Source organism: Bos taurus, chromosome 3 (genome assembly GCF_002263795.3).
Source record: "Bos taurus isolate L1 Dominette 01449 registration number 42190680 breed Hereford chromosome 3, ARS-UCD2.0, whole genome shotgun sequence".
NCBI classification, from domain to species: Eukaryota; Metazoa; Chordata; class Mammalia; order Artiodactyla; family Bovidae; genus Bos; species Bos taurus.
In genome coordinates this window covers 23,279,538-23,305,140 of record NC_037330.1, presented here as the reverse complement: position 1 = coordinate 23,305,140, position 25,603 = coordinate 23,279,538, and the positions used below count along the sequence as shown (strand labels likewise).

The 25,603-nt window shown below is 39.1% G+C and overlaps 1 protein-coding gene and 1 pseudogene across 3 annotated transcripts in view; one reads left to right on the top strand and one right to left on the bottom strand.

Moving 5' to 3' along the window:
• The window catches only part of NOTCH2 (notch receptor 2), a 175,284-nt gene that overhangs the window by 66,665 nt on the left and 83,016 nt on the right, over positions 1-25,603 (bottom strand). For 2 of the 3 annotated variants that reach the window (XM_002686114.7, XM_024990003.2), the window contains one exon: positions 15,455-15,577. In XM_002686114.7, the coding sequence (XP_002686160.3) occupies positions 15,455-15,577 (123 nt within the window). Of the gene's footprint in view, positions 1-15,454; positions 15,578-15,718; positions 25,516-25,603 lie in introns of those variants that run through there. The other variant, XM_059885021.1, reaches the window with a different exon arrangement.
• LOC132344849 (ubiquitin-conjugating enzyme E2 D3-like) lies at positions 4,708-5,152 on the top strand (annotated as a pseudogene).

The following is a 25,603-nucleotide window of genomic DNA, read 5'->3' as shown; positions in this document are numbered from 1 at the left end:
CTGAAGCCCATGTGCCCTAGAATCTGTGCTCTGGAACAAGAGAAGCCATGACAATGAGAAGCCCGCACACGCAACTAGAGAAAAGCCAGCGCGGCAACAAAGACCAAGCACAGTCAAAAATAAATAAATAAATAACTTTTTAAAAAAAGAAACAAACTTAAAAGTGGAAATCAAGTGCTGAAAAGGAACACTGGGGTGTGTGATCACATTTTAAGTTAGCCTTCAAAACTATCATGAGGGAAGAACAGGATTGAGAAATGCACAGGAAGAGCATAACATCTAAGCAGTACTTCAACTACAGTCAATACTACTAACCCACCATTAGAAAAACAAGCATGCTATTTTGTATATAGGAGTGTGTGTATGTTAATCCCAACCTTCTAATTTATATCTGCCCATCCCCCTTTGGAGAAGGCAATGGCACCCCACTCCAGTACTCTTGTCTGGAAAATCCCATGGGTGGAGGAGCCTGGTAGGCTGCAGTCCATGAGGTCCCAAAGAGTCGGACATGACTGAGTGACTTCACTTTCACTTTTCACTTTCCTGCACTGGAGAAGGAAATGGCAACCCACTCCAGTGTTCTTGCCTGGAGAATCCCAGGGATGGGGGAGCCTGGTGGGCTGCCGTCTATGGGGTCGCATAGAGTCGGACACAACTGAAGTGACTTAGCAACATCCCCCTTTCCCCTTTGGTAACCATAAGTCTGTTTTCTATGTCTGTTCTACAAATAAGTTCATTCACACTTTTTTAGATTCTACATATAATTGATATATATGATATTTGTCTTTCTCTGGCCACCTGACGTGAAAAGCCAACTTAACCGGAAAAGACCCTGATGCTGGGAAAGATTGAGGGGAGGAGGAGAAGGGGCCAACAGAGGATGAGATAGTTGGATGGCATCACCAACTCAATGGACATGAATTTGAGCAAGCTCCGGGAGACGGTGAGGGATAAGGAAGCCTGGCATGCTGCAGTCCATGGGGTCGTAAAGAGTCAGACACGACTGAGCGACTGAACAACAACTGTCTGACTGACTATGATAATCTCTAGGTCCACCTGTGTTGCTGCAAATGGCATTATTTCTTTCTTTCTTATGGCTGAGTAATAGCCCATTGTATATATGTGCCACATCTTCTTCATCCATTCCTCTGCTGATGGACATTTAAGCTGTTTCCATGTCTTAGGTATAGTAAATAGTACTGCAATGAGCACTGGGGTGCATGTATCTCTTCAAATTATGGTTTTCTCTGAATATGTGGCCAGGAGTGGGACTGCTGGATCATATGGTAGCTCTAGTTTCAGTTCTTTAAGGAACTCCATACTCTTCTCCACAGCTGCTGTACCAATTTACATTCCTACCAACAGTATAAGAAAGAAGTGAGGTCGCTCAGTCGTGTCTGACTCTTTGCAACCCCATGGACTGTAGCCTACAATGCTCCTCTGTCCATAGGATTTTCCAGGCAAGAGTACTGGAGTGGGTTGCCATTTCCTTCTCCAGAGGATCTTCCCAACCCAGGGATTGAACCTGGGTCTCCTGCATTGTAGGCAGATGCTTTACCATCTGAACCACCAGGAGGAAGTTCCTTTTCCTCCATACCCTCCCAGCATTTATTATTTGTGGACTTTTTATGATGGCTATTCTGACTGGTGTGAAGTGGTACCTCACTATAGTTCTGACTTGCATTTCTCTATAATTAGTGATGTCAAGGACCTACTGTATGGCACAAAGAACTGCACTCAATATTTTGTAATAACCTATATGGGAAGAGAATCTGAAGAAGAATATATACATGTGTGTCTGTGTATGTGTGTGTATATATATGTATATATATACACACACATATATAACTGAATTGCTGTGCTCTACACCTGAAACCAAAATGATATTGTAGGTCAACTACACTTCAATTACAAATAAGACACAAATCAACCTACCTACAAAACAGAAACAGACTCGCAGATACAGAGAACAGACTCGTGATTGGCAAAGGGAAGGCGGGTGGGGGAGGGAGTCTGAGGTTAACAGATGCAAACTATTATACACAGGATGGATAAAAAACAAGGTTCTACTATAATACAGGGCATTGAATATAATATATTGAATTATCCTATGATAAACCATAATGAGAAATAATTTAGAAAAGAATGTATACATATGTACAACTGTAACACTTTGCTGTACAGCAGAAATTGACACAAAATTGTAAATGTACTATATTTCAATCAAAAAATAAATTTATTTTATAAAAGGAAAACAAGAAAAAAGAGTACACTATATTGATTTTGTAGGAGTGGGGTCACTTTCATAATGATCTTTTCTTACTGCCACCATCTATGGATTTAAAAGCAAAGGATGAATGAGTAAGACTATGAGCAGCACGTGTGGCAGAAAATAGAGTGAACCCAACAGGACTGTACTGAAGCGGAAACTGACCTGAGCCTCACTAGCATCAAGTTCTGGCCATGTGAACTGAGGACCACCAGACAAGACACCACTTTATGGGCTGCAACACGTGAGGATACAAACAGCTCACTATGGTTTTCTCAAGACACCACAAACAAAACATCAATCTGACTTGAGTTACAAGTGACTGGGAAACAAGAGGAGGAAGGGCGGAAAGGAAAGAAAAGAAATGATCACTGAGCCTTAGCACTTCTGGAAGAAGCCCTGGCCCTTCCTAGTCATCTCTCAAGTGTGAAGTGTGTGGGAAAAACTTTTACCACATCATTGGCCCTGTTAAGGGTCAGTTCTCATTTGCAACAGTCACCATATGAACAACATGTAAAAAATGAGCTTGGTTGACCCTTGCCCTGACCCTCTACCTCCTCTTCTTTGGTTAAATCAAGAGAGTCTGGTCTCCAATATATCCTCCCATCCAGCAGTTGCCCAGGCTCCTGAGGTGTGGAGTTTCATCTCTTCCTATCATAGCAGGGCATTCTTTTAACCTCTGTCCTACAAACCTTCTCTACACACAGCAGATTTTCCATTCCTCTCCTGAAGTGAAAGGGCAGAGGACAAGCTTGGCTGTTCTTCAACGTCCCAGGGCTAAAGATGGGTGAAACATTTTGTACAAACACTGGAGTCTACAGGGTCTGCCTGATGAGAGACTGTGTGCGTGCACTAATGTACAAGCTCACAAATGTGCCTAAGAGGCTGGGGTGACAAGCGTCTAACAAGATCCTGTAGGTATAGTAGGCATAGGAGATACACATGCAGATAAATGCAAGAGTCTCAGTGAATGTTCCTGCTAACCCTAGACACCATCATCTTTGCCAGACTCCTCAAAAGCCTGGTTTCCCTGCGTCGTGATCAATACGGTATCTAAAGAATCACCAGCTTGACCTCACCATGGATCATGGATTGTGCCATTTGCCTGTTCAAACCCTCTGAGGCAAGCCATTACTCTTAGGATAAAATTCTAAATCTTTTCTACATTTTCTGCCTCACTCCAGTCTTTCCCCTTGAAATATGACTAGTGTTGGATACTCTGGCTTTTTATTTTCATCATTTCTAAACATGATAACAATCTTTTCCCACTATGGGTCTTTGTCCAGGACCCTGCACCTGGAGCATTTTAGCCTCAATGATGCCCTAATAATTCATACCCACTGTCCACAGCTGAAAGACAGTACATGCTGACTCCAAACTCAGATAGTTCTGCCTGTTAATATGTTCTCCAAATAACCTCTACTTTTCCCACCAGATATTCATTACAGTTCAAAATCTTACAGATAATTACATGCTTTATGCCTGTGTTCCTCACTAAACATATGCTAGACACATGCTCCAAGTTCCACGGAGAAATGGGTGGTACCATTTACTTCAGCAGTGAACCCTTAGCCCTTAACATAGTGCCTTGCTAATAGTATTTCTTGAGAAGTAATCAAAATATTTGTTTAAACGAATTTTATTTGCTCTTTTCCCCCTCACTCAGATCATTCTAAACTCAATAGTCATCTTTCGACGCCTATTCCTAGAACAGGGTGTCTCTATTCTACTTATACTGTCAAAGTTTTCATCATCCCCTTATCTACATCCCCCCATCAATATACATGTCTCTCATTCCACTCTCTTCCTTAGCTGCTAAACTCGTTTATATTACACCAAATTTATCTGACCTTTTGACCTTAATCCTTCAACTATATCTCGAGGTGACTCTACATTGTTGGAGTACCTTACTTCTTCAATTGAAACCTAAGGTTTCCCTAAAGACTACATCCCAGTAGGCAAGCAACCCTCCTCTTCCAGTTGCCTCCATCTGCATGAAAGTAAACAAGCAAAGAGCCACTCTTTTATTTCCTAGTGGTGCTACTGGCTTCAAATAGTAAAAATAGACTTATTCAGCTATTTCTAGGTACTAGACACTGTGATGAGTGCTTACAATGATAGTCAAATGTAATCCTCTCATACAAAATTAGTCCATATTTACAGACGGCACAAACCTGGTCCATGATGAAGAAAGATACTAATGTATCTCAGGGAAGAAGAGACCCTGCCAGGACCCGGTGATAGCCCTGAATTTGGAGACATGATGTTGGGCCAGAACAATGAGAAAATTTAATGCTCCATTCATTCATTCAACAAATATGTATAAATTATGTGCCAGGCCTGACCTATACAAACTGGTAAACAAGCAGTTGTGGATTCTACCCAGAATATACAGACAAAAGAGGGTTTTACAACCAAATAATTATAATAGAGGGTGAGAAGTGCAGTAATACACACATGTTGCCTTAGGACCACAGAGCAAGAGAACACAGAAGACCTATGTCCTGCAGTTCAAGTGGGGGATGATTAGGCCAAGATTACGGCCTAATGGCAGCCTGCATCAAGGCAGTATTTTTGTGTGTGTTTTGAAAATTTATATTCCTACAGATTCCACCTTCAAACCACCTAAAGTTGCATTTACAAGAATTTATCATCCAAATATTAACAGTAATAGCAGCATATGTATTGATATTCTAAGATCACAATGTCCTCCTGCTTCAACTGTTTCTGAAGTTCTTTTTTTATCCATTGGTTCAATGCTATGTCTTCCAAACCCAGATAACTCCCGAGTGCCAGGGACTGCACAAATCTATAAAATGACAGAGATAAATACAAGAGTGACCTCAGGAATCTCTGGAATGGACCCAAAAGTATGCCATGTGATACCACCTTAAAGTCAGAATAAGTACATTACAGCTGAATAAATTGTAAATTACTGTTGAAAGAGAGAGAGAGACAAAGACTCTACATGTTAACCAGTTTGTGTAGGAATGTAGGAGGATGGTGTGGGGGTACTTCAGGCAGAAGAAGTGTATGTGTACAAGTTTGAATAGAAGGTAAAATATGGCTCACCCGAGGCAATGAAAAAACCCACCGTGGTTTAATTATAAAGCACGTATCAGTGGAGATGAGGTTGGACAGGTAGTTATGTGCAGAGCCTTGGAACTGTATCCAAAGACAAGGGGGACCCACTGAATCATTTCAAGCAAAGAAATAACATGATCCAATTTGTGTCAGAAAGCCCACCTTGCTCCCGTGGGAAGAATGGACTGAACTCCATCCCACCATTCCAGGTCAATAGCAGTTTAAAGCACTGAGGAGTCCCAGGGCTCCTGTGGTCTCTATAGCATCAAAAAAGTCTGTGGTGCTTTTGGAGCAAAGTCCAGATGCAACAGCACCAAAGAGCAACCAGGCTTAGCCACTGTGTGGAGAACTGACGCCTGGCACAGAAGCTTCTCTACCCAGAGAAAAAAATGGTGCTAGGCTTCTGTATTCCTGCTAGGAGGAAAAATACACACTCTGGCTTTCTCCCACCTCTTTGGGCTGCTGGGCTGTTAACAATTTATACAGAAAGAGCCCCTCACCTCCCTGGAAGTAGAAACTAACTATACCAGGGATTCCAAAGAGAATCGAACTACTCTATTTATGGCAAGGCATTACTAATGAGCAGAATGAGTAAGCCAAACAAACAACCACCTGGTGTTCATTAGAACATGTGCAATATAAAAGATGTAGATACACCACGTGAAATGCAGATGAAAAGCACACAAGTGAAAAATACACACTTCCTGAAACGAGTACATTATAGAAAGGATTGGTTCTATATTCTCAAAAATTTTATACACATGCAGTGTATGTGTACAGTTTCTACAATCTTTCAAAAGAAATTAAGATACTCTGATAAAATGGGGCAGGCTGAGAGAAAGGCAGAAATGGAGAGGACCTAGACAGAATGAGTAAATATTATCAGAAAATAAGAATGCAGTTCAAATACAAATCAGAATTGGCAACTGAAAACAACAGAACTGACAAAGAAGAAAAACAAATCAGTTCTGCCAAAAAAAAAAGCTTAAGAAGCTCTTATGAAATGCAAAGGAAAAAAGATTAAAATACCGAGAGAAAAGATTTTAGCTCTGGGGAAGAATGAAGACCTACTGTAAAGGTATTCCTAAAGACACAAAAACAAATGAGAAACAATCTTTTCTGAGATGAGACTGAACCTAAGTTTGCAGAGCCAAAGAACTCAAAAAAAGACTAGGAAAAAAATGACAGGAAACATGCCTATACCAATATTGGTTAAAGTTCTGATTTTAAAGGAGGAGGAGAGAGAGAGAGGGAGACAGAGAATAAAAGACATTGGACTTCTCTATAATACTCACTACAAGAAGCAAAGGAATAATGTCTAGGAACTTCATAAGAATATAATTTGTGACCCAAGAGTTCAATATCTATACATGATGCCATTTGTGTATGAAGGCAACTAAGTTAAAAAATATTTTTCAAATATTCATGAGCTCTGTAAGAAGGCTGTGATATAAGTGCACTACTAGTTAACACAGAACAAATTACACATATAACTAAGTCTAAAGTCTTATAAATTGAATTTTAAAACAGTATGAATACAGTTAATGTTAAAGAACATGAGTAAGACTTTAAGTTTGAGTAATAATAATACTATAAGTTTTAAAATCCCAGATCCTATAACAAAATCTGGAGAGTTAAGAGATTAAAAGAAGTAAAAGTATGCTCATTCCTTACCTTACAAAAGAGGATATAGTTTCATTTTGGATAGAGAAAAGCAGAAAAATAGATTCAAATCCAAATTATTCTAAACATGTATACCTTTTAAAATCTAAAAAGCACTAAACATTATATGGGCTTCCCAGGTAGCTCAGTGGGTAAAGAATCCATCTGCAATGCAAGGGATGTAGAACATGCATCGTGAGTTCAATCCCTGGGTTGGGAAGATCCCCTGGAAGAGGGCATGGCATCCTATTCCAGTATTCTTCCTGGAGAACCCACGGACAGAGAAGCCTGGTAGGCTACAGTCCATAGGGTCACAAGACTGAAGCAACTGAGTAAACATGATATATAATTTAAATCATTTCACCTCTACTGTCTTCATGGACTAATTTCTACTTCCTTGAATTACTTAAACACATGGTTTATCTTCTCATTCTTTGCTCTCCCATCTCCCATGAAATCAACATCTGGGTTGAGGACCAATAAGGTCACCAAAGCCAAGAGTTCTCACTTTCCTCAACTCTACAGACCTACATCTACTCATTATCACAAACAGACTCATGCTCTGGATCTCATTAGAAGATACTCATTGTTCCAACTCCAAGATCCCAAATCGGTACTCCCACTCTCTGACTATAACTTTCAATCACCCTTCTTTCCCATTCCCAACAATCAGTTCACCTAATCTTTCCCACTAAAACTTGAAAGAGTAAAATGAAAAGTGAAAGTGTTAGTTCCTCGGTCATGTCTGACTCTTTGTGACCCCATGGACTGTAGCCCACCAGGCTCCTCTGTCAGTGGGATTCTCCAGGCAGGAATACTGGAGTGGGTAGCCATCCCCTTCTCCATGGGCTTTTCCTGACCCAGGGATTGAACCCAGGGTCTCCTGCATTGCAAGTGGATTCTTTACTGTCTGAGCCACTAGGAAAGCCCTGGAAAGAGTAAAGCACTCCTAAATAACCCACTTCATTAACCAACCCCTGGCTAGCTGCCTTAATTCTTAGTCTAGCCAAGGTTCTAGGCTTGGTCACATGAATGAAGTTTCTGTCCCCTGAAGCTACTGCCCAGTACTCCTCTCTCTCTTCCTCCCTCCCCCTCCCCTTTTTTACCTCTACAAAACCTTGAATAAGTGATCTATTCTACTTCTCCCTTTACTCCTCCCTCAACACCCATGTTTCTCTCTAACCTCTTGCAATCTGGCTTTCTTCTCTCCTTTACAGAGAAACTCCATTTTAGAAGATTTCTAAAGACTTCAAAAATTCTGACTAACTCTCTGCAATTAACATTAATATTTGAGTCCCCTGGTTGCCATTCTTTCAATTATCAACATTTGTTAAAATTGGTCTTGGAAATGCCAAAATAAGTAAGACAGGTTCCTAATTCTCTAGAGGCTAAGAGTGTATTATGTGGGGTAAGTATATAAACAAGTAAGATCAGTATAATATTGCAGGTGCTGTAACAGAGGCACATAGAGTTGAGTCAAAGGCACAGTCTTTTTTATTTTATTTTATTTTTAAACTTTACATAATTGTATTAGTTTTGAGTCAAAGGCACAGTCTTAAAATGCACTCCTGACTCAGTGATGCTGTAATGGCAGAGCTTCTTCTGAACTCTCAGTCCTCCCTTCTCTCACCTTCCTTCTTTAGATCCTTTTCCTCACTTCTGAAGTGTAGAATTAAGATCCAAACAGGTCCAAACCCTCTGGCCTTCTCAGCCCACACACCTTCCTTACAGACTTCCCAGGCAACCAAAAATAAGACTCAAAATCTGAATCTCTAACCCCTACCTCTATTTTGATTGCCTAGGTCTTACTGATGAACATTTTCACTTGGAAAACTCACTTCAAACTCATCATCATCCTAAGAAAATGTAGCCTATTTCCTTATCTCTGTCAAAAGTCTCCATATTCTCCCATTACTCACATTTAAAAATAGATATTAGCTCTTCTCAATCTTCCCCCTAACCCAACCAAGTACTTAGATGGTCCACAAATCCTATCCATGCTTCTTTCAAACTCATGATCACTCCTACTTATTAACTTCTATTGTGGCTATGTGTAGACTTTCTTATTTTTTCCTAGTGAATGTGACCATTTATCAAAGAGAGGAATTGATTTATTTCTTCTTTGTGTCTCTTATGGCATCTAGCATAGTGTATTGGATATAACTGTTAGTTATTCAACAAATATCTGTTATTGAAGCTACCTTACAACTAAGGGCTTGAAAAGTCATGAAGTAAAAACTGGATTTTTTCTGGGATCGAGCAAAAGTCAGACAATGAGTCATGGACATGAAGACAGAAAAGATCCCTCAGTCTCACCCCTTGCATTTTGTGTTGGCTCATAGTAACGACTCAGCCCTGTTCCCACTAACATGACTATTAATCAGCTCTGAGACCTCTGGGATGAAAGTGCTTCAGGTTAGCACTCTTGGCAGTCTGCCCAACTGATAGCACACTGAAATTGGGAGGAGAAGCAGATTCCAAAAACCAGGCTTAATTTCAAGTCCCCACAATCAAGTTGACAGCAGATAAATTGTAATGGGAGATGCATTTTTCCATTCCTCCATGCAGAATATAAATGAAAAAAATGTCTGCAGTCCCCAATATACTTAGTTTCCACTCTCAACCAAAAAGCTCCATTTCTATAGTATTAAAAACACAGAAAACTAGTTTGGAGAAAAGCCTTATTCTGGAGAACAGCTTTGGAGCACTGATTTTTAAATAAAAATATACCATGAAAAGACTCCATTCCCAGACACCATCTCTGGCAGTATGTATACTTTCTGATTCATGCCAAAAATTTTTTCCTGAAGTTGGAGCAACTGACAGCAAAGGGAATCTTAACTAACACTTTGGGCTCATCAAGCCATAAAGGAGAGCCGAGAGAAAATGTGGTCGGTTTTATTTGACTCGTGTCCACCTAACTTCCATTGTTCACTTCTGCTTAGTGTCCCAAAGCACGATTCCAAGCCCAAGTTGAAATTACATTTCTGGGTTAATAACAAGCACAGGAAAATAAATCACGTCTGCCCTAGGAGTGAACCCAAAACCAAAAGCTGCCAGAGAGGAATTCGTGAGTTGAGTTTAGAGTCAACTTTAATTCTGAAGGAAATGAACCTTTAAAGGAAAATTCAAATAACAACCTATGTAGACAAAACATTAGTCTACACTGCTTCGATTAATTTGGGGGCCTTTTATAACTTTTTTTTTCTTAAATGGATATCTGCCAGAGCAGAATTGCTCTCGTAAGATGGCTTGGAGCCAAATACAGTAACAGTATAGACATTTGTGCTCAGGTTTCATCAAATTCTTAGGTAAACTTCTACTTCCTAAAGAAACATCTAACTACTGACTTACCTCTGTAACAAGATTCCTATTTTAAAAAGTAAACCATTTGCCCAACATCAATTTCTTTCTTCCACCTGGACTTTAGTTTGTCTGGAACAGTAGTAACCTTTGTAGGTAGAAATTAGTACTATTCTAGACAACATGTCAGGTAAAAGGGCTCTGGACAGAGCTTGGACTGTCCACACCTGACTTGGAAACCAACATACTTTCCCCATAGTGCAGCCAATATAAGGGCCCCTTGAGGATAGTTTCATGTCCATCCCTCTGCCACTCAGGATCAAAGAGGATGCTTCTACATAGAACCTCTCTGCATCAAAGGAATGCTGTTAAATAGAACTATCACAAGAGATACAGATGTCATTTAAAATTTTCTGGTAGAACTTAAAGGAAAACAAGGTAAAATTAATTTAAATATTATATCTTATCTAACTCAATGTATTTGAAACATTATCATTTTAGCATCTAATCAATATTTAAAACATTATTAGCAAGACATTTTACCTTTTTTTTCATACTGAGTCTTCAAAATCAAGTGTTTTACAGTTGAGGTACTTCTCAGTCTGGACCAGTCATATTTCAGATACTCAACGGCAAGATGTGGCTAGTGGCTACCATATCAAACAGCATGGACCTGAAATGTCTTATGTGATAACTGTCTGCTAAATAAATGAAAAGCTCGAAAAGCTTTTAACTGCACCATTTATTTTCCCAAAACCTCAATAAGAAACTAAGAGATAGCGGTTCTGTGAACAGTAAATAAAAGCTTCTGAAGAAAGGCAACATGACTCATTTATTCCAAATCAAACCATGAGTAGACTTGGAAAAAATTTCTGGTCATCTTGAAGTCTAGAACTTGCTACAAAAGATCAAAGCCTTCTTTGTAGGTGAACTTATGAAAATAACATGGTACCTATCAGGCTCTTCTCATTAAAAATGTGGCCAATTCCCAAATCTCCATTTACTTCAAACTGATACCTAGGTTTTTTAACTACACAATTCCATCCTTTTTTTTTTTTTTTCCAGATAGCTGGCAACTAAATTTCCTCTCTTAGCTGGCTCCAACCCTTCCTTCTCAATTTTGTCAAAAGCCAGACAAACAGTTCATACCTCAACTCTGCAGCTGAAAATTGTAAAAGGAATTCTGAACAAAGTTGCAATAAGCCTTTGAAATATAATGAAAAAACCACCAGATTGAATATAAAACATTTACTTAATATTAACTTCTAATCTCTAAGTAACCAGGAAAACACACACACAGAAAGAACAAATCAGAATATCCTACGTAGAATAATAAAACTATAAATTAAATGTTAAATCCATTAAAAAAGACTCAAGCCCTTAGTAAAAATATTTTTAAAGATAACTCATAGAGTCAGTCAATCTGTAGTTTAAAAAAAAAAGACCATAGATTTGAGCACAGACTTGGAGTTCAACAAGCCTAGATTCAAACCCTAATCCAACCACTATGACCCATGAGTAAACTGTTTAACCCTTCTGAATATCGATTACCATCTGTAAAAAGAATAGCTAAAACTCTACCCTTCATACAGTTATTGCAAAGATTACACAAAATAAAATATTGTAATTAGCACATTATTTAGGTGCTAATAAGCATCAGTTAACTCTCAGCCCCCAGCCACATTAATTTCTTTAATTTTGACAAAGCAGAAAATACTTATGTGAGTTTATTTATAGCTCTAATACCAATATAAATAGGAACCCTACAATCCCAAATTTTTCTACTCTTAGAATGATGTTGGGGCTGGGATAATGAGGAGCTCAGCTATATGCTACTGACAGCAAAGATCTGTAAAGAGCTCTAGTATCTGCTGTCATCAACAGTTCAATGACCCCATTCCATTACCTCAAGCCTAGAATAATGCCAATATTAATGCAGTGAGCATTATCACAGAGAAATGTAGGGGGTAGTAAGGGAGCCCAGAAGGTAACACTTAGCTTAACCTAGAGATAGGGCATGGGGGGCTTCCTGAAGAAGTTAACCATTTGATCTGCTCCTGGCAGCCAAAACTGGTGAGGACTATAGGGAAAGGAGTGGAGAAGGGACTCTAGAGACAAGAAATGGTGTGGGGCTTCCCTGGCGGCTCACTGGTAAAGAATCTGTTTGCCAATGCAGGAGACACAGTTCGATCCCTGGTCCAGGAAGATCCCACATGCCACAGAGCAACTAAGCCCTGGTGCCACAACTATTGAGCCAGTGCTCCAGAGCCTGGCATTGCAATTACTGCACCCACACGCCCTAGAGTCTGTGCTCCGTAACAAGAGAAACCACTGCAGTGAAAAGCCTGTGCACTGTAACTAAAGAGTATATCCTGCTCGTCGCAACTAGAAAAAAGCCCAAGGATGCTTGGGGCTAGAGCACTGGGACGACCCAGAGGGATGGTGTGGGGAGGGAGGAGGGAGGAGGGTTCAGGATGGGGAACACATGTATACCTGTGGCAGATTCATTTTGATGTTTGGCAAAACTAATACAATTGTGTAAAGTTTAAAAATAAAATAAAATTAGAAAAAAAAAAGAAATGCAAATTAAAAAAAAAAAAAGAAAAAAGCCCATGCAGCAACAAAGACCCAGCACAGGCAAAAGTGAATAAATAAATAAATATTAAAAAGGAAATGGTACGAATGAAGACATAGGATGTGGTACAAACGAAAAAACAAGGTTGTCACTGGCAATCAAAATTGACATCAGTGAAAAGAGGAAGGAAACTGGTAGGAAACCAAAGACTAAGGGTACCTTATATGACAGCAGGTCAGAAGAAATAAATACTGACACACCAAACATATTTATCATTTCTGCCATCCCTTCTAGAAAAACAATACAAAAATACATGAAACAAGAAATATCTCTTAAGGACTTTCATAGGGACAAAAGGTATCTATTAAACAACCTGGGGGAAGAAATTTTGGCAAACTATAATTTCACTAGGAAACCTTTCCCCAAGATTGAGCTTTCCTCATTAATATCAAAGCAGGAACTCAAAGGGTATTTGTGGTATCAAAGAAAAATCAACAATGAAATCACAATTATCATTTAATCTTCATTGGCATCAGGAGCCTTGGTACCACACAGAGCAACTCTCTCCCACAGGGCAAGGGAGAGACTTAGAATGAGGTCAAGTTCCTAACATGTATCTCATCCTGCCTAATACTTCTGGGAGGATCATTAAAAAGAGAAAAATTAAATATTTCCAGTTACTATTTGTCACATAATTAACTTTACAGTAATCTTTTCTATTTATTTTTAATTAATTTTTATTGGAGTATAGCATATTAGTTTCTGCCCTACAGCAAAGTGAATCAGATATATATATATATATAAACCCCTCTCTTTTGGATTTCCCTCCCATTAGGTCATCACAGAGTAATCTTTTTAAGTTGAAAAAAAATGGCCTATGGAAAAAAAAAAAAAAACACAGAAATGGCAAAATCTGAAGAGAAGAGATAATATGACAGCAAGACCAGAGCGTTGGGAGTGAAGTCCTAGGATCAAGATACCAAGAAGAAATTCTAGGGGAAGTCCAACTTTAGGGAAACCCAGTGGGAAAGTATTTTTTTAAATAGACAGTTTGGGGATTAAAAGCAGAAAAGCCCTTCCAGGAAATCATGTTACTGGAGTTCTAAATCCTTTTAGTCTTTTTCTATTCATAGGCTACAGCTCTAAAGAGTACTCTAAATAATTAGCTGCTGCAGATGAGGGAAGGCAATTTGGAGATGCTGAAGAATATCAGGTAGTAACAACAGCAATACAAGATCTGGACTTCTTTGCTGGGCACAATCCTTTGCTGGTACTATAACTTCTTCCTAATAACATTAGCTTGTTCTTGGGTTTCCATATTAAATCAAACAACTTCTCTCCAAAAGGCCCAGTTCTTAATTGCTTAATCAGTTCTTGTCTCCAGTTTCAGTTAGATAAATACATACAAACAGAAATTGGAACTAAATGTCTATACAGACTCAATTTCAAAAATAAGAAGAGAAGACAACATTATAAACTTCCAGATGGTTGTCAATTTAAGCAAATCTACTCTTCTAATGTCGAAGGCAGAAGAATCTATGTGCAAAAAAGGATACAAAAAAAGGAAAATATAGAAATGTAGACAAGTGTCATAAAAATAACGTCTTCAAGAGGATGTGCCCAACCCTCTGCATAAGTATGTCATAAGAATAAGATGAGATAGATTTCTGTGTACAGACAATAAGCTCTGAACTCTCCCAGTCTGTACAACTTATTTTCAGGGATTTTTTAGCTTGATAACAGAAGAGCAGAAGAAAGAATATTCTAATATCTTTTCATATAATTTAGAATATTCATTGATACTACATTGAAACGTGACAAGTTGTAGTTTCTTTTCCTTTTCCAGCCTTATTGAGCTATATTTAACATATAACATATATGTAAGTTTAAGCAGTATATACATGATGATTTGATAGACATATTTATATGAAATGATTACCAAAATAAGATCAGTTAACACATCTATTATCTCACACAGTTAACCCTGTTTGTTTGTATATGGTAAGAATATTTATATTTTTGCATTTAATGATGTTCTTTTCCTCTCAGATATTTAATGAGCATCTACTATGTTCCAGGCAATGTGTTGCTTTGCCAGATAATAATTTCAGAGTCTTTCAGTAACGCTCTTTCTCCTATTTTCTACAGTAAGGTCCCCAACCTCCGAGATCTAATGTCTGAAAATGTGAGGTGGAGCTGATGTAATAATAATAGAAATAAAGTGCACAATAAATGCAATACGCTTGAATCATCCCCAAACCATCCTTCTCCCACTTCTGGTTCATGGGAAAAACTTCACCAGAGATCTTCCAGTCTCTGGTGCTGGAAAGGTTAGGGACAGCTGTCCTACAGCACTTAGCACGGTACTGAGTTCAGAACATCTGCCCAATAAATGTCCGTGAGAATATTTCTTTAAGTGAACATAGGGGGACGTATGCAGTTAGCACTAGACCCAGTGACGTAGCACAGACACTCTTGTACAAGGGGCCCACTTCAATAACAACCTGCCTCTGCTTACTGACCCATGCCCCATTCCGAAAGGTTTGTCACACCATACATACCTGTCCACTGAGGGGGACAGCGGCAGTTGTAGGTATTGACCCCATCCACACAAACCCCTCCATTCTGACACTTGTGGTTAGGACAGTCATCTATATTCCGCTCACAGGTGACTCCTTCAAAACCTAGTAAGAGAAGATTAAAGGAAATGATAAATTCTCATAGAGATGATGTGATCTGTTCTTCTCCACAGGATATGGTCATCAGAACAGACTGACTTCATTATTACAGTTCAACAGACAGCAGATGGTCAACCCAAGACTCACCATATAAAAATCCCCCATCTTCTGTCTTTTCTTGCCTCATGCATAGACAGTTAAAACGAATCACTGTGCCAAAGACATGCCTTCAGTTACCTCACAAGTATTTCAAAGTGTTTTCATGAAATAAAATCCCAGTGAAGATAAATGTCTACTCGGGACAGCTGGTTCTAAAAAAAAAGGGCATTAGATTTTCCCCAGCTCCATGCTAGATTAATGGGAAGAACAAATAAAAGACCACCTAATTAAATTTAAATTTCTTTTTGTTTTTTTTCTTGGGAAAATCATGGGGGAGAATAGGGAGACATAAAAAAAATACTGAACTGAAAGTCTGAAGATAAGGGTCAAGTTCTAACCTCACTGCTTATAAGCCATTTAATACTTGGTAATTATAAGCTCTAAAGTAGCTTCCTCATCTGTAAAATAAGTCTGGCTGCACCTGCCCAGCCTGTCTTTCAAGGTTGTTATAAGTGCCACATCGTAAGTATAACACAATATAAATATAAAAAGCTATCTGAATATGGAGTGGCATTATTACTAACTAAACTTGACAATTCTTCAAATTGTTCATCCTCCTTTCCACACTTATAGCACTGCTTCCTTCCTCTTGATTTTTCCCTTTTATTAAAAATGAAAATACCACATCAAACTTCACCCTAATTGCCCATAGCATGTTCCCCTATATAATTTATGAGTGAGTGAAGTCATTTAGTCGTGTCTGACTCTTTGTGACCCCATGGACTGTAGCCTCTCTGTCCACGGGATTTTCCAGGCAAGAATACTGGAGTGGGTTGCCATATCCTTCTCCAAGAGATCTTCCCGACCGAGGGATTGAACCTGGGTCTTCTGCATCATAGGCAGATGCTTTACCATCTGAGCCACCAGGGAAGTCCTATATAATTTATACATTGGGCTTTTTTCTTTTTTTTTTTATTTTTTTACTTTACAATATTGTATTGGTTTTGTCATATATCAACATGCATCCGACACGGGTGTACATGTGTTCTCTTTCCTTCCTACCAAATCTCCTAACTATTAAAATGGAAGACTATCAGCTTTAAGACAAGAGAGGAAGTTTACTGAACATTCCCTTATTTGAAATACATATAACTAAGTATTTGGCCTCTTCAGAATGTCCCTTAAGTTTCTCTCTTTTACTACTCAAAACACATATTGGGTCTTATATTGGCACTGGTATAGTTAAATAAAAGAACGAGCTCCTGCTTTCAGGACACTGCAGTCTGGTGAGTGGGCAGACATCAATCACGCCTTGCTTTCTTCATTCCTTTGCACAAGCTACTGTGGCGTTCTACATCTGCTCTGTTACACTGGAACACAGCTGGTTTCTCTGAATACAGTCGCAGTCATGTGCATGAGTATGAACCAAGTAACCAAAAAAATTACCCAGAGACCAAAGGAAATCACTTTGTAGAAGATGGAGATAATTGAACGCTTGACTGAAGAGAATTCTATTTCTCCAGTATTTGGTAAGAAGTCCATGCAAGCAGATGAGTCATTAAGTAAGCTTGAGAAAGACTATGAAAACATTTATAGACTCAGATTTTTAAAAAATTAATCATATTACTCAAATATCTTCTGGGCTTCCCAGGTGCTGTTAGTGGTAAAGTATCCGCCTGCCAGTGCAGGAGACATAAGAGACGAGGGTTTGATCCCTGGGTTGGAAAGATCACCTGGAGAAGGAAATGGCAACCCACTCCAGTGTTCCCGCCCAGAAAGTCCCATGGACAGAGAAGCCTCACAGGTTACAGTCAACAGGGTCACAAAGAGTCGGACATGAATGAAGTGACTTAGCATGCACTCATATATCTGTTTAATCATATGACAATCTTACAAATGGATGGAGTCAATAAATGCTGAACTGCTTAAGCCCACCCAATATTATGATAAAGTGAGAGCAAATCTATAGATCCACAAAGTACAGTCCCTGAACAACAACTGCAGTCTCTGTTTCTAGTCTAGTGCTCTTAAATGGAAACATTCTTTGGAAAAGTTAGATACTTGCAGAATGTGGGAGAGAAATAAAGGGTCCTGGCCCACCACTGTTAGAAACCCCTGTGGTTTGGTGGTGTCCTAGAACTGATACTGGCCATTCCAACTTGATCTCCCTGGTGACCAAGACTAAATATGGTTGGATAAGGTGTCAAAGAGGTGATGAAGCCTTTGTAGCCAAACTATTTGAATTTATATTAGCCAGTGTTACAATGAACAGAATTCACCAACCACAGACAAATTAAGAAAGCTGAAACATTTCAACATAACATATAAGAAATAAGATGTTTTCTTTTCATCACTATTTTTGAGATAGTTCTTACCTGTCACTATGTAGTTATTTAGGCAGAAAGGCAAATAGGTGAAAGAGTTAACTCATGGTTGAAGCATGGCCTCTGGGTTAAACTGCCTAGATTCAATTCTCACACTTTCCATGCAGTAGAAGAGTGAACATGGACAAGATATTATATATGCTTAATACTTAAACTTTCTTTCCTCTCTTGACTAATTAACAGGACCTACCTGAAAGGTTGTTTTAATGATTAAATGAGTTAGACAGAAAAAAAAAAAAAAACAATTTAACAAACTGTGCTGGAACAACTGAATATCTAGATGCAAAAGAATAAAGTTGGATTCCTTCCTCATCCCATAAACAAAAATGAACTCAAAAACGTATGAGTTAAAATGATAAGATTCTTAGGATAAAACATAGGAGGAAATCTGAGATCTGGGCTAGATAGAGATGTCTTACACATGACCAAAAGCAAGTCACAAAAGAAGAAACTGATTAATTTGGAATTAAAGGGAGAAAATATTTGCAAATCACATATCTAGGAGATACAAAGAACTCTTACAAGAATATTAAAATACAATATCCATAATAATACAAATAATCCAGTTATAAAATGGGTAAAGGCGCTAAATAGACATTTCTCCAAGGAAGATACACAAAAGGCCAGTAAGCACATGAAATGATGCTCAGCATCAGCCATCAGGAAAATGCAAATCATGACCACAATAAGCTATCACTTCACACCCACTAGAATGGCTATAATTTAAAAGACAGATAGCAACAAGTGCTGGTGAGGTAATGGAGAAATTGGAAATCCTTATACACTGCTGGTTGGAAGGTATTAATAAAATAATGCAGCCACTATGGGATATAGTCTGGCAGTCCCGAAAAGATTAAATAGGGTTACCATACCACCCAGCAATTCCTCTCATAAGTAAAACCAAAAAGAAATGGAAAATATATGCCCATTCAAAGACTTGTACAAGAATGTTCAGAGCAACATTATTCTTAATTGTCAAAAAAAAAAGGCAGAAGCAGCCCAAATGTCTATTTCGTGATGAATAGATAAATACAAAGTGGTAAATCCATATAATGGAATATAATGCATACACAAGAAGCATACTATGTGTTCCCATTTATATGAAATGTCCAGAATAGACAGCTCTATAGAGACAGTAGATGAGTAATTGCCTAGTGCTGGGAGGGAGTTGGGGCGGGGGGCAGGGGAGGGGAGTGGGGAGGTTAGGGAGTGACTGCTAATGGGAACAAAGTTTCTTTTGAAGTCATATAAAATGAGCTAAAATTTTTTGTGGTAATGGTTACATATATCTGTAAATATACTCAAAACCACTGAACAGTGTGCTTTAAAAGAAAATTATATGGTATGTAAATTGTATCTCAATAAAACTGTTATATTTGAAGGAAAAGCACTTAAAACAATGCCTGATGCACTGTGTTTATTATATGTCAGTGGGATCAAAGCATCTCTTAGAGATTATCTACTCTAATCCTTTTATGTTACAGATGAAGAAGGGGCACACGGCTGACTTACTGTACATGGCTAGGAGGCAGGAGCCAGTCCTAAACCAGAAACTTTACCTAGATTTGGTCAGTATGGTCTCTGGGACCCCAAAGTTCTCTTCCAAAAATCTGAAAAACTGACGCTGGGTCAAAAGTTCCCATATCTGAGAAAACTCTAGCCAAATTAGTTCTCCTCGAAAATTAAGACAGGATTTATGCTTTAAAAATAGAGATACAGGGCTCTTTTTGGAAATAACCAGCAAATTCTTATAAAAAGTCTACGCAAAGTAGGGGTAAGGGGGTGCAGAGGATGGATGTGGCTTCAATGAATAAGTTACAGTGCAATCACTTCTTTAAAATGTTTTAAGGTTTTAAGGGAAAGGGAAGCAGACAAGTCTCCAGACCTGTGGGTGGGATGGGTGTAGCCGACTTATGGAAAGGCTCACATGACTGTACTAAAAGGAGTTTGCTGCTCGAAGCCAACTCACATCCTTAAAAGGCCAAAAAGAAAGAAATTAAACTCAGAAGGAACATTTTTAAGACTGTGCTGTAATAAAACCATGGGCCACGTAACTGATAAATGATGACAGGGAGGGTGGGGAGCAGAAAAGTGTCTTTTGAACTTGTCATCCCACACAGATACCAGCATCTCTCAAGAGAGCTTCCATATCTTTTCATTTTTATTCCCTAGGAGGTGTGATGGTGGAAAGACTTGGTGCAGAGGCTCAAAGAGGAGAGCAGAAAGGGGAAGCTGAGATGACACAACTGGGATCCTCCCAGGCCAGGCTGAAGGTCCTCAGGAAGAGCTTCCGTGCACAGGGATAAGAGAGTGAAGAAAACCCAGGGATACCTGGAACTGGACAAAGGCACCAAAGGTAAACAGCTACAGGCTACCTTCTCTCCCTGCCCTCTGGAAAGAAGCCTGTTAAAAGAGCAAATTGGTCCCAATTCCATCCCACTGGTTTCCTTGGCACACTTCATCCATCCTCTGAATGGGCCCCAGTGAGCTCACTGACCCCATGGGTGGCCCATGAATTTTAGCCCCACCACCCACCCAGGCTGCTGTTCCTACCCATCTCCCTCTGTATCTTCCAAATGAGCTCTACTTTCCTAACTTTACCTCCTAAGAAGTCAGAGAAATGAGTAAAGGGATTCAAAAGAAATAACTTCCAAACTTTTTTTAAATTGCAGAATATAGGAATGCTCTTCTGTATCACATCCAATTCATTCATTTGTCAAATATTCACTGAGTCTCAATTTGTGCCAGGCACGAGGTTGGATACTGGGGGCGGGGGGCGGGGGGCAGGTAATTAAGATGAGAGTGTCTACCGGAAAGGAAGAACAGGTAGTTTAATAAGTGTTGTGCTAGAGGTACATAGGTTGCGAAAGATCTTGAGAGAGTCTCTAGTCCCCCCAGGGGTGGGGAATACAGAAGGCATTTCAGTGAAATAGATGCCTTTGGCACATCACAAGGAATAAATTCTAAACAAAAAGGCAGGGTGGGAGGGGGAAGTAAGTGATAGAAGGCTGAAGAGATAGCAGGGGCAAAACTGTCAAGCATGGGAGGACAGGAAAAACTTGAAGGAACATCAAGAAAAACTGGACTCAGGGCCCAAACTAAAGGGGCTAAAAGAATGTGCCCTGCAAAATGGTATGATAATTTCTGCATCTGCTCCAGAGAAATCTGCCAGAATATGATTAGTATAATACCCCAGAGAACGTCACATGCCTTGTGCATATGAGAATGCAAGGGGGAATTATTTCTAAGAGTTTTTAAGCTCAGCAACTGCAGAGCAGACACAAAAGCCACAGAATGTGGCTAAGCTTTATTTTAATGATATAGGGATATTACATATAATCAAGCCTGTAAAGTACAGGGGTGATTTACAAAGGATAAACCTTCTTTGTTTGGAGAGAACAGATTGGGCAGCTTTTTATGAAGTTTAAAAATCATAAAGGAATAAGGAGGTACAGGAGAGAAAGAAAAAGGGAAAGTCCATCAGGGATTGTCCAGTCCAACTGTGAACTCGCAGGCAAAGCCAGGAGATGCAAACAGCACACTGCTACTTCTTAATATATCCACAGGCATACAACCAGCTTAACTCATAAACCCCAAAACATTGGGAGTCAGTGATTCAAGAATGTGTCTTCTATTTTGTTCTTTAGCTAAAATTATTCTAGCTGAGTACTCCTCCTTACAGTTTCTGCTAAAATCTTTACCTAACGGTAGTTTATGAAAGATCTGGGTTATTAACAGTTGCTGAATCAAGGAGAAGATGAAATATAGTTCCTTGATTTCATTCTATCAACTCCCTCTTGAATATATTCCTTTTTTCTTCCCTCTATTGAGAAACATTTCTTTCTTTATTACTCAGGATGAGTCATATTTACAGTTTTAATTCCCCCCATCAATCTTAATACTAAAATCATCTCAGTAACTATAGTGCCCTTTGCAGGAAAAGAACTATGTTATAACCATTCAAATATAATCACTAACTTATGTGGGGTTCACTGAGTTTTAGAGTTGAAAAGAACTCCAATTCTTTTTACTCAGTACTAGTGTAAACCAGTACAGAAGGAGAAGCTAGACTAAGTCTAGCAGGTATGTTACCAGGAAGAAAATAAGAAAACCAAAGTTGTGCTCTCAGTACTACCGTCCTATACTAACCTTGGCCTGTAAAGTCAGAAGGTGTGTGCCTAGTATATACCTGTCACGGTTTCCAGGTGCTTGGGATACATCACCAAACAAAAACAGAGATCCTAGCTTTTACTCTGGAGAGGAGAAGAGGCAGAAAAATTTGGAAAGACAGACAATAAACAATAGACATAATGAGCTAAATTATATAGTGAAAATTATACAGTAAGATGATGACAAGCGTTACCAAAAAAGAAAAGAAAAGGTAGACCAAGGCCAGAGATGAAGGCGGAAGGGAAAGGTTACAATCTGAAATAGGGCGATCAGGGCAGGCTTCAGTTAAAACTGACAAGATTTGAAATGTGGTGGGAAGCAGCCATCTGAGAACTGCAGAACCTGGAAAAAAGTGACTTTACCTGTCACTGGCTTGGTTTCCCCATCTTTAGAATGGAAATAATGATTCTCTTCAAATAAGGGTGCTGTTTACATTGAGATAGTGATTGCTATTTTAAGTAACATTTTAGTCTCTTGACTAGTGTTGGGGGCAATGCAGGAGGGACGGGAGAATAGTATTGCATTATAAAAAGGACTCTGTAAAAGAAAATCATCTCCAGGCATTATTTCTCTATGTGGAAATAAAGTTAACACTTTGCAAACTCCACCTGGGACATAAAAACAATGAGCATAAAATCTTACACATTGTATAAATATATATTTATTCACAGTGTTATTGCATCATCTATTGTTTTTAATTTTTTTAATTTCCTTCTATATATTGTCCAAGCTGACATCATCTGTTTCAGATCATGAGACCCTGAAAGGCAGCAACTAGCCTACTTTACTATTTTTAGATATCTGCATGATGCCATACACAGCCTGTAGGCATGTGCTCAGTCACTCAGTCATATCCGACTCTTTGCAACCCCACAGACTATAGCCCACTAGGCTCCCCTGTCCATGGAATTTTCTAGGCAAGAATGCTGGAGCAGGTTGCCATTTCCTATTCTAGGGGATCGATCAAACCTGCATCTCTTGTGTCTTCTTCATCGGCAGGCAAATTCTATACTACTGGGCTACCTGGGAAGCCCATACACAGGCTGGTGTATAACAAATACTGTCGATCATAATTAAAAGTATCTCCTTTTTATTTTAACATGAACCTACTTTTTTTAACCCACACATCCCTAAACATTTAACAAAAAGTCTTAGACATTTCAAAGCACCTTCAGGGGCAGACAAGAAGTTAACATTTGGAAATAACCTGCCTGGATTTCAGGACTCGGCCTAACCACATGTCATCTGTACAACTTTGGGTAAATTGCTTCACATCTCAAAACTTGAGTTGTTTCACCTGGGAAAACTTGAACAATAATACCTGTCTCCAAGGATTTTGTGTAATAGAGCTAATGGCTGCAGAAGTACCTGGCACAGTGCCTGACTTATAAAAGGCATTAAATAAATGTTAGTTTGCTCTTTGCCAAATCTTCTGCCCCCAGCCTTGCACCCTGATCCCAATCCCAAACACACACACATACACACACTTCATCAGTATATTAAAGAAAAAAAAAAAAAAAAAGCCTTGCTTTAAACTATAAGTGGAGTGTAAGAGACAGCCAAGACGTCCTTACTCCATCCCACCAGCCCTGGCAGCCTCTAGCTGTGGAATCCCTGGTTATTTCCTTTCTCAAGGAGGAGATACTATTCTGGTTTGACAGATCCTTTCCTGGACACACTCTCAGAATTCCCTAAGGTTCTTATCGTGGCTAATGGATAACAATGCAGAGGCTATGGGAGTGAATAATCACTCGCTCCCAGCTAAAAACTTCCTTTATTGACTTCTCTAACTTCCCGTTAGTACTTTGCTGCCAAATCAACCTCCTGTCCTAGGCAACTATTAAAACTAATTTTCTTGAAACTAAAAGACATGTTTAGTGGTCAGCAATAAATTGCACTAACCTCAATTACTAGCCACTTAGGCTATTAGAATGCCAGACTATTAGAATATTCACAAAATTAAATTGTTTACATTTCTGTTTCCTTCTTTTAACCCTTAAAATGCAAACAAAAGCAGGAATGAAGAAAGACACCTTTTAGTTATTCCTTCTAAAAGATAATGTGGATGACAGTAATATTAGGTAAATAAATACTTAGTGTATAAAATGACAGCAGTATCTATTCTTCACCGAAAGAGAAACTGAAAGCAAGGCAATTAAGCAGCTTGTTTTCACGGCTTCTGGTTAAGTGGTATCTCTTCCTATTACGTGGCAGTGTCTTGTATTGTGTATTCCAAGTACATAGGATGGTGCCTAGAACATAGTGGGCAGCCAAAAAATTTTAACTGAATGAAATGAATAAATTGCCATTTGCTTTTATCCTGAAGACCAACGTATGACCTTTAATCCCCAAAAGAGAAAACACACGATCCCATTACATGTGACCCATATCCACAACACCAGAATCTAAGATTCCTACTTCAAAAGAGTAGCTGGAACAGCTTTTTGAGGCAATTCTGCTTACTCAGCACGTTATTCCCTCCCTACGGTTTTTCCTTCTTTTGTTTTTGCACTAAGGATATTTGTATAAAAACAGAATCTTTGTTGCTTAGTAATTCATCTGTTCCAGCCACTTGTGCTCTGTTCTCAGTCAAAATTCTCAGTTTTCGGCCTCCTCATCAGTTTTATAGGGAGTTTAATGAACTGGCCAGCCTCGCTCCTTTTTCCATCCTACGGAACAACAGGCCCCAAGTTCCCACACATTACTCCTCTTTTGCTTCTATCTTGGGTTATGTGTCGTTGTGCCAAACATCATCTATCAGCACTCATCAAAAACTGCTCACTCGTTAACAGAGCACCACCACCACGCCAGCTGCAAAAGTCTCCAGCTTCAAGTCTGGGTAGGGTTACCCCAAAGTTAGAGAGGGTTCTAAAGACCAGAATTTCAAAGAAAATTATAAAAGAGTAGGGGGGTGCAATCAAGTAACTAGTAAAATAATCCATTATTCCATCAGAGGTAAAAGCATATAAGAAAGTTGATTATCTAGTATTACTATCAATTCAGTTTGAAGCATTTTATTAATCACACATTAAATTTTTCAATGTCTAATTCTCCTTATGTTCCTTTCCATTCTATAGACTTATCAATCTTTTCCCAGAGCTCTGTTTCTCTTATTTCTCACTGTTCCTCCAAAAAGGACAATAAACAATTTCCAAGTCACTCATCATCATAAACTCTGACATGTTAAATTACCCCCTGCTCAGTTTATGGACCACACTGGGCCCATAAAACTCCTCTCTCACCAGCAAACCACTCCACACAACATTCTCACTTCCCCTTTTCCCTGCTGGGAAGGATACTTCCTCAAGGAACACTGAACCACACCCCATCCCCTTCCTTCCTGCTGGATGTGCATCCCCCAAGCCAGGACACTAGGGGG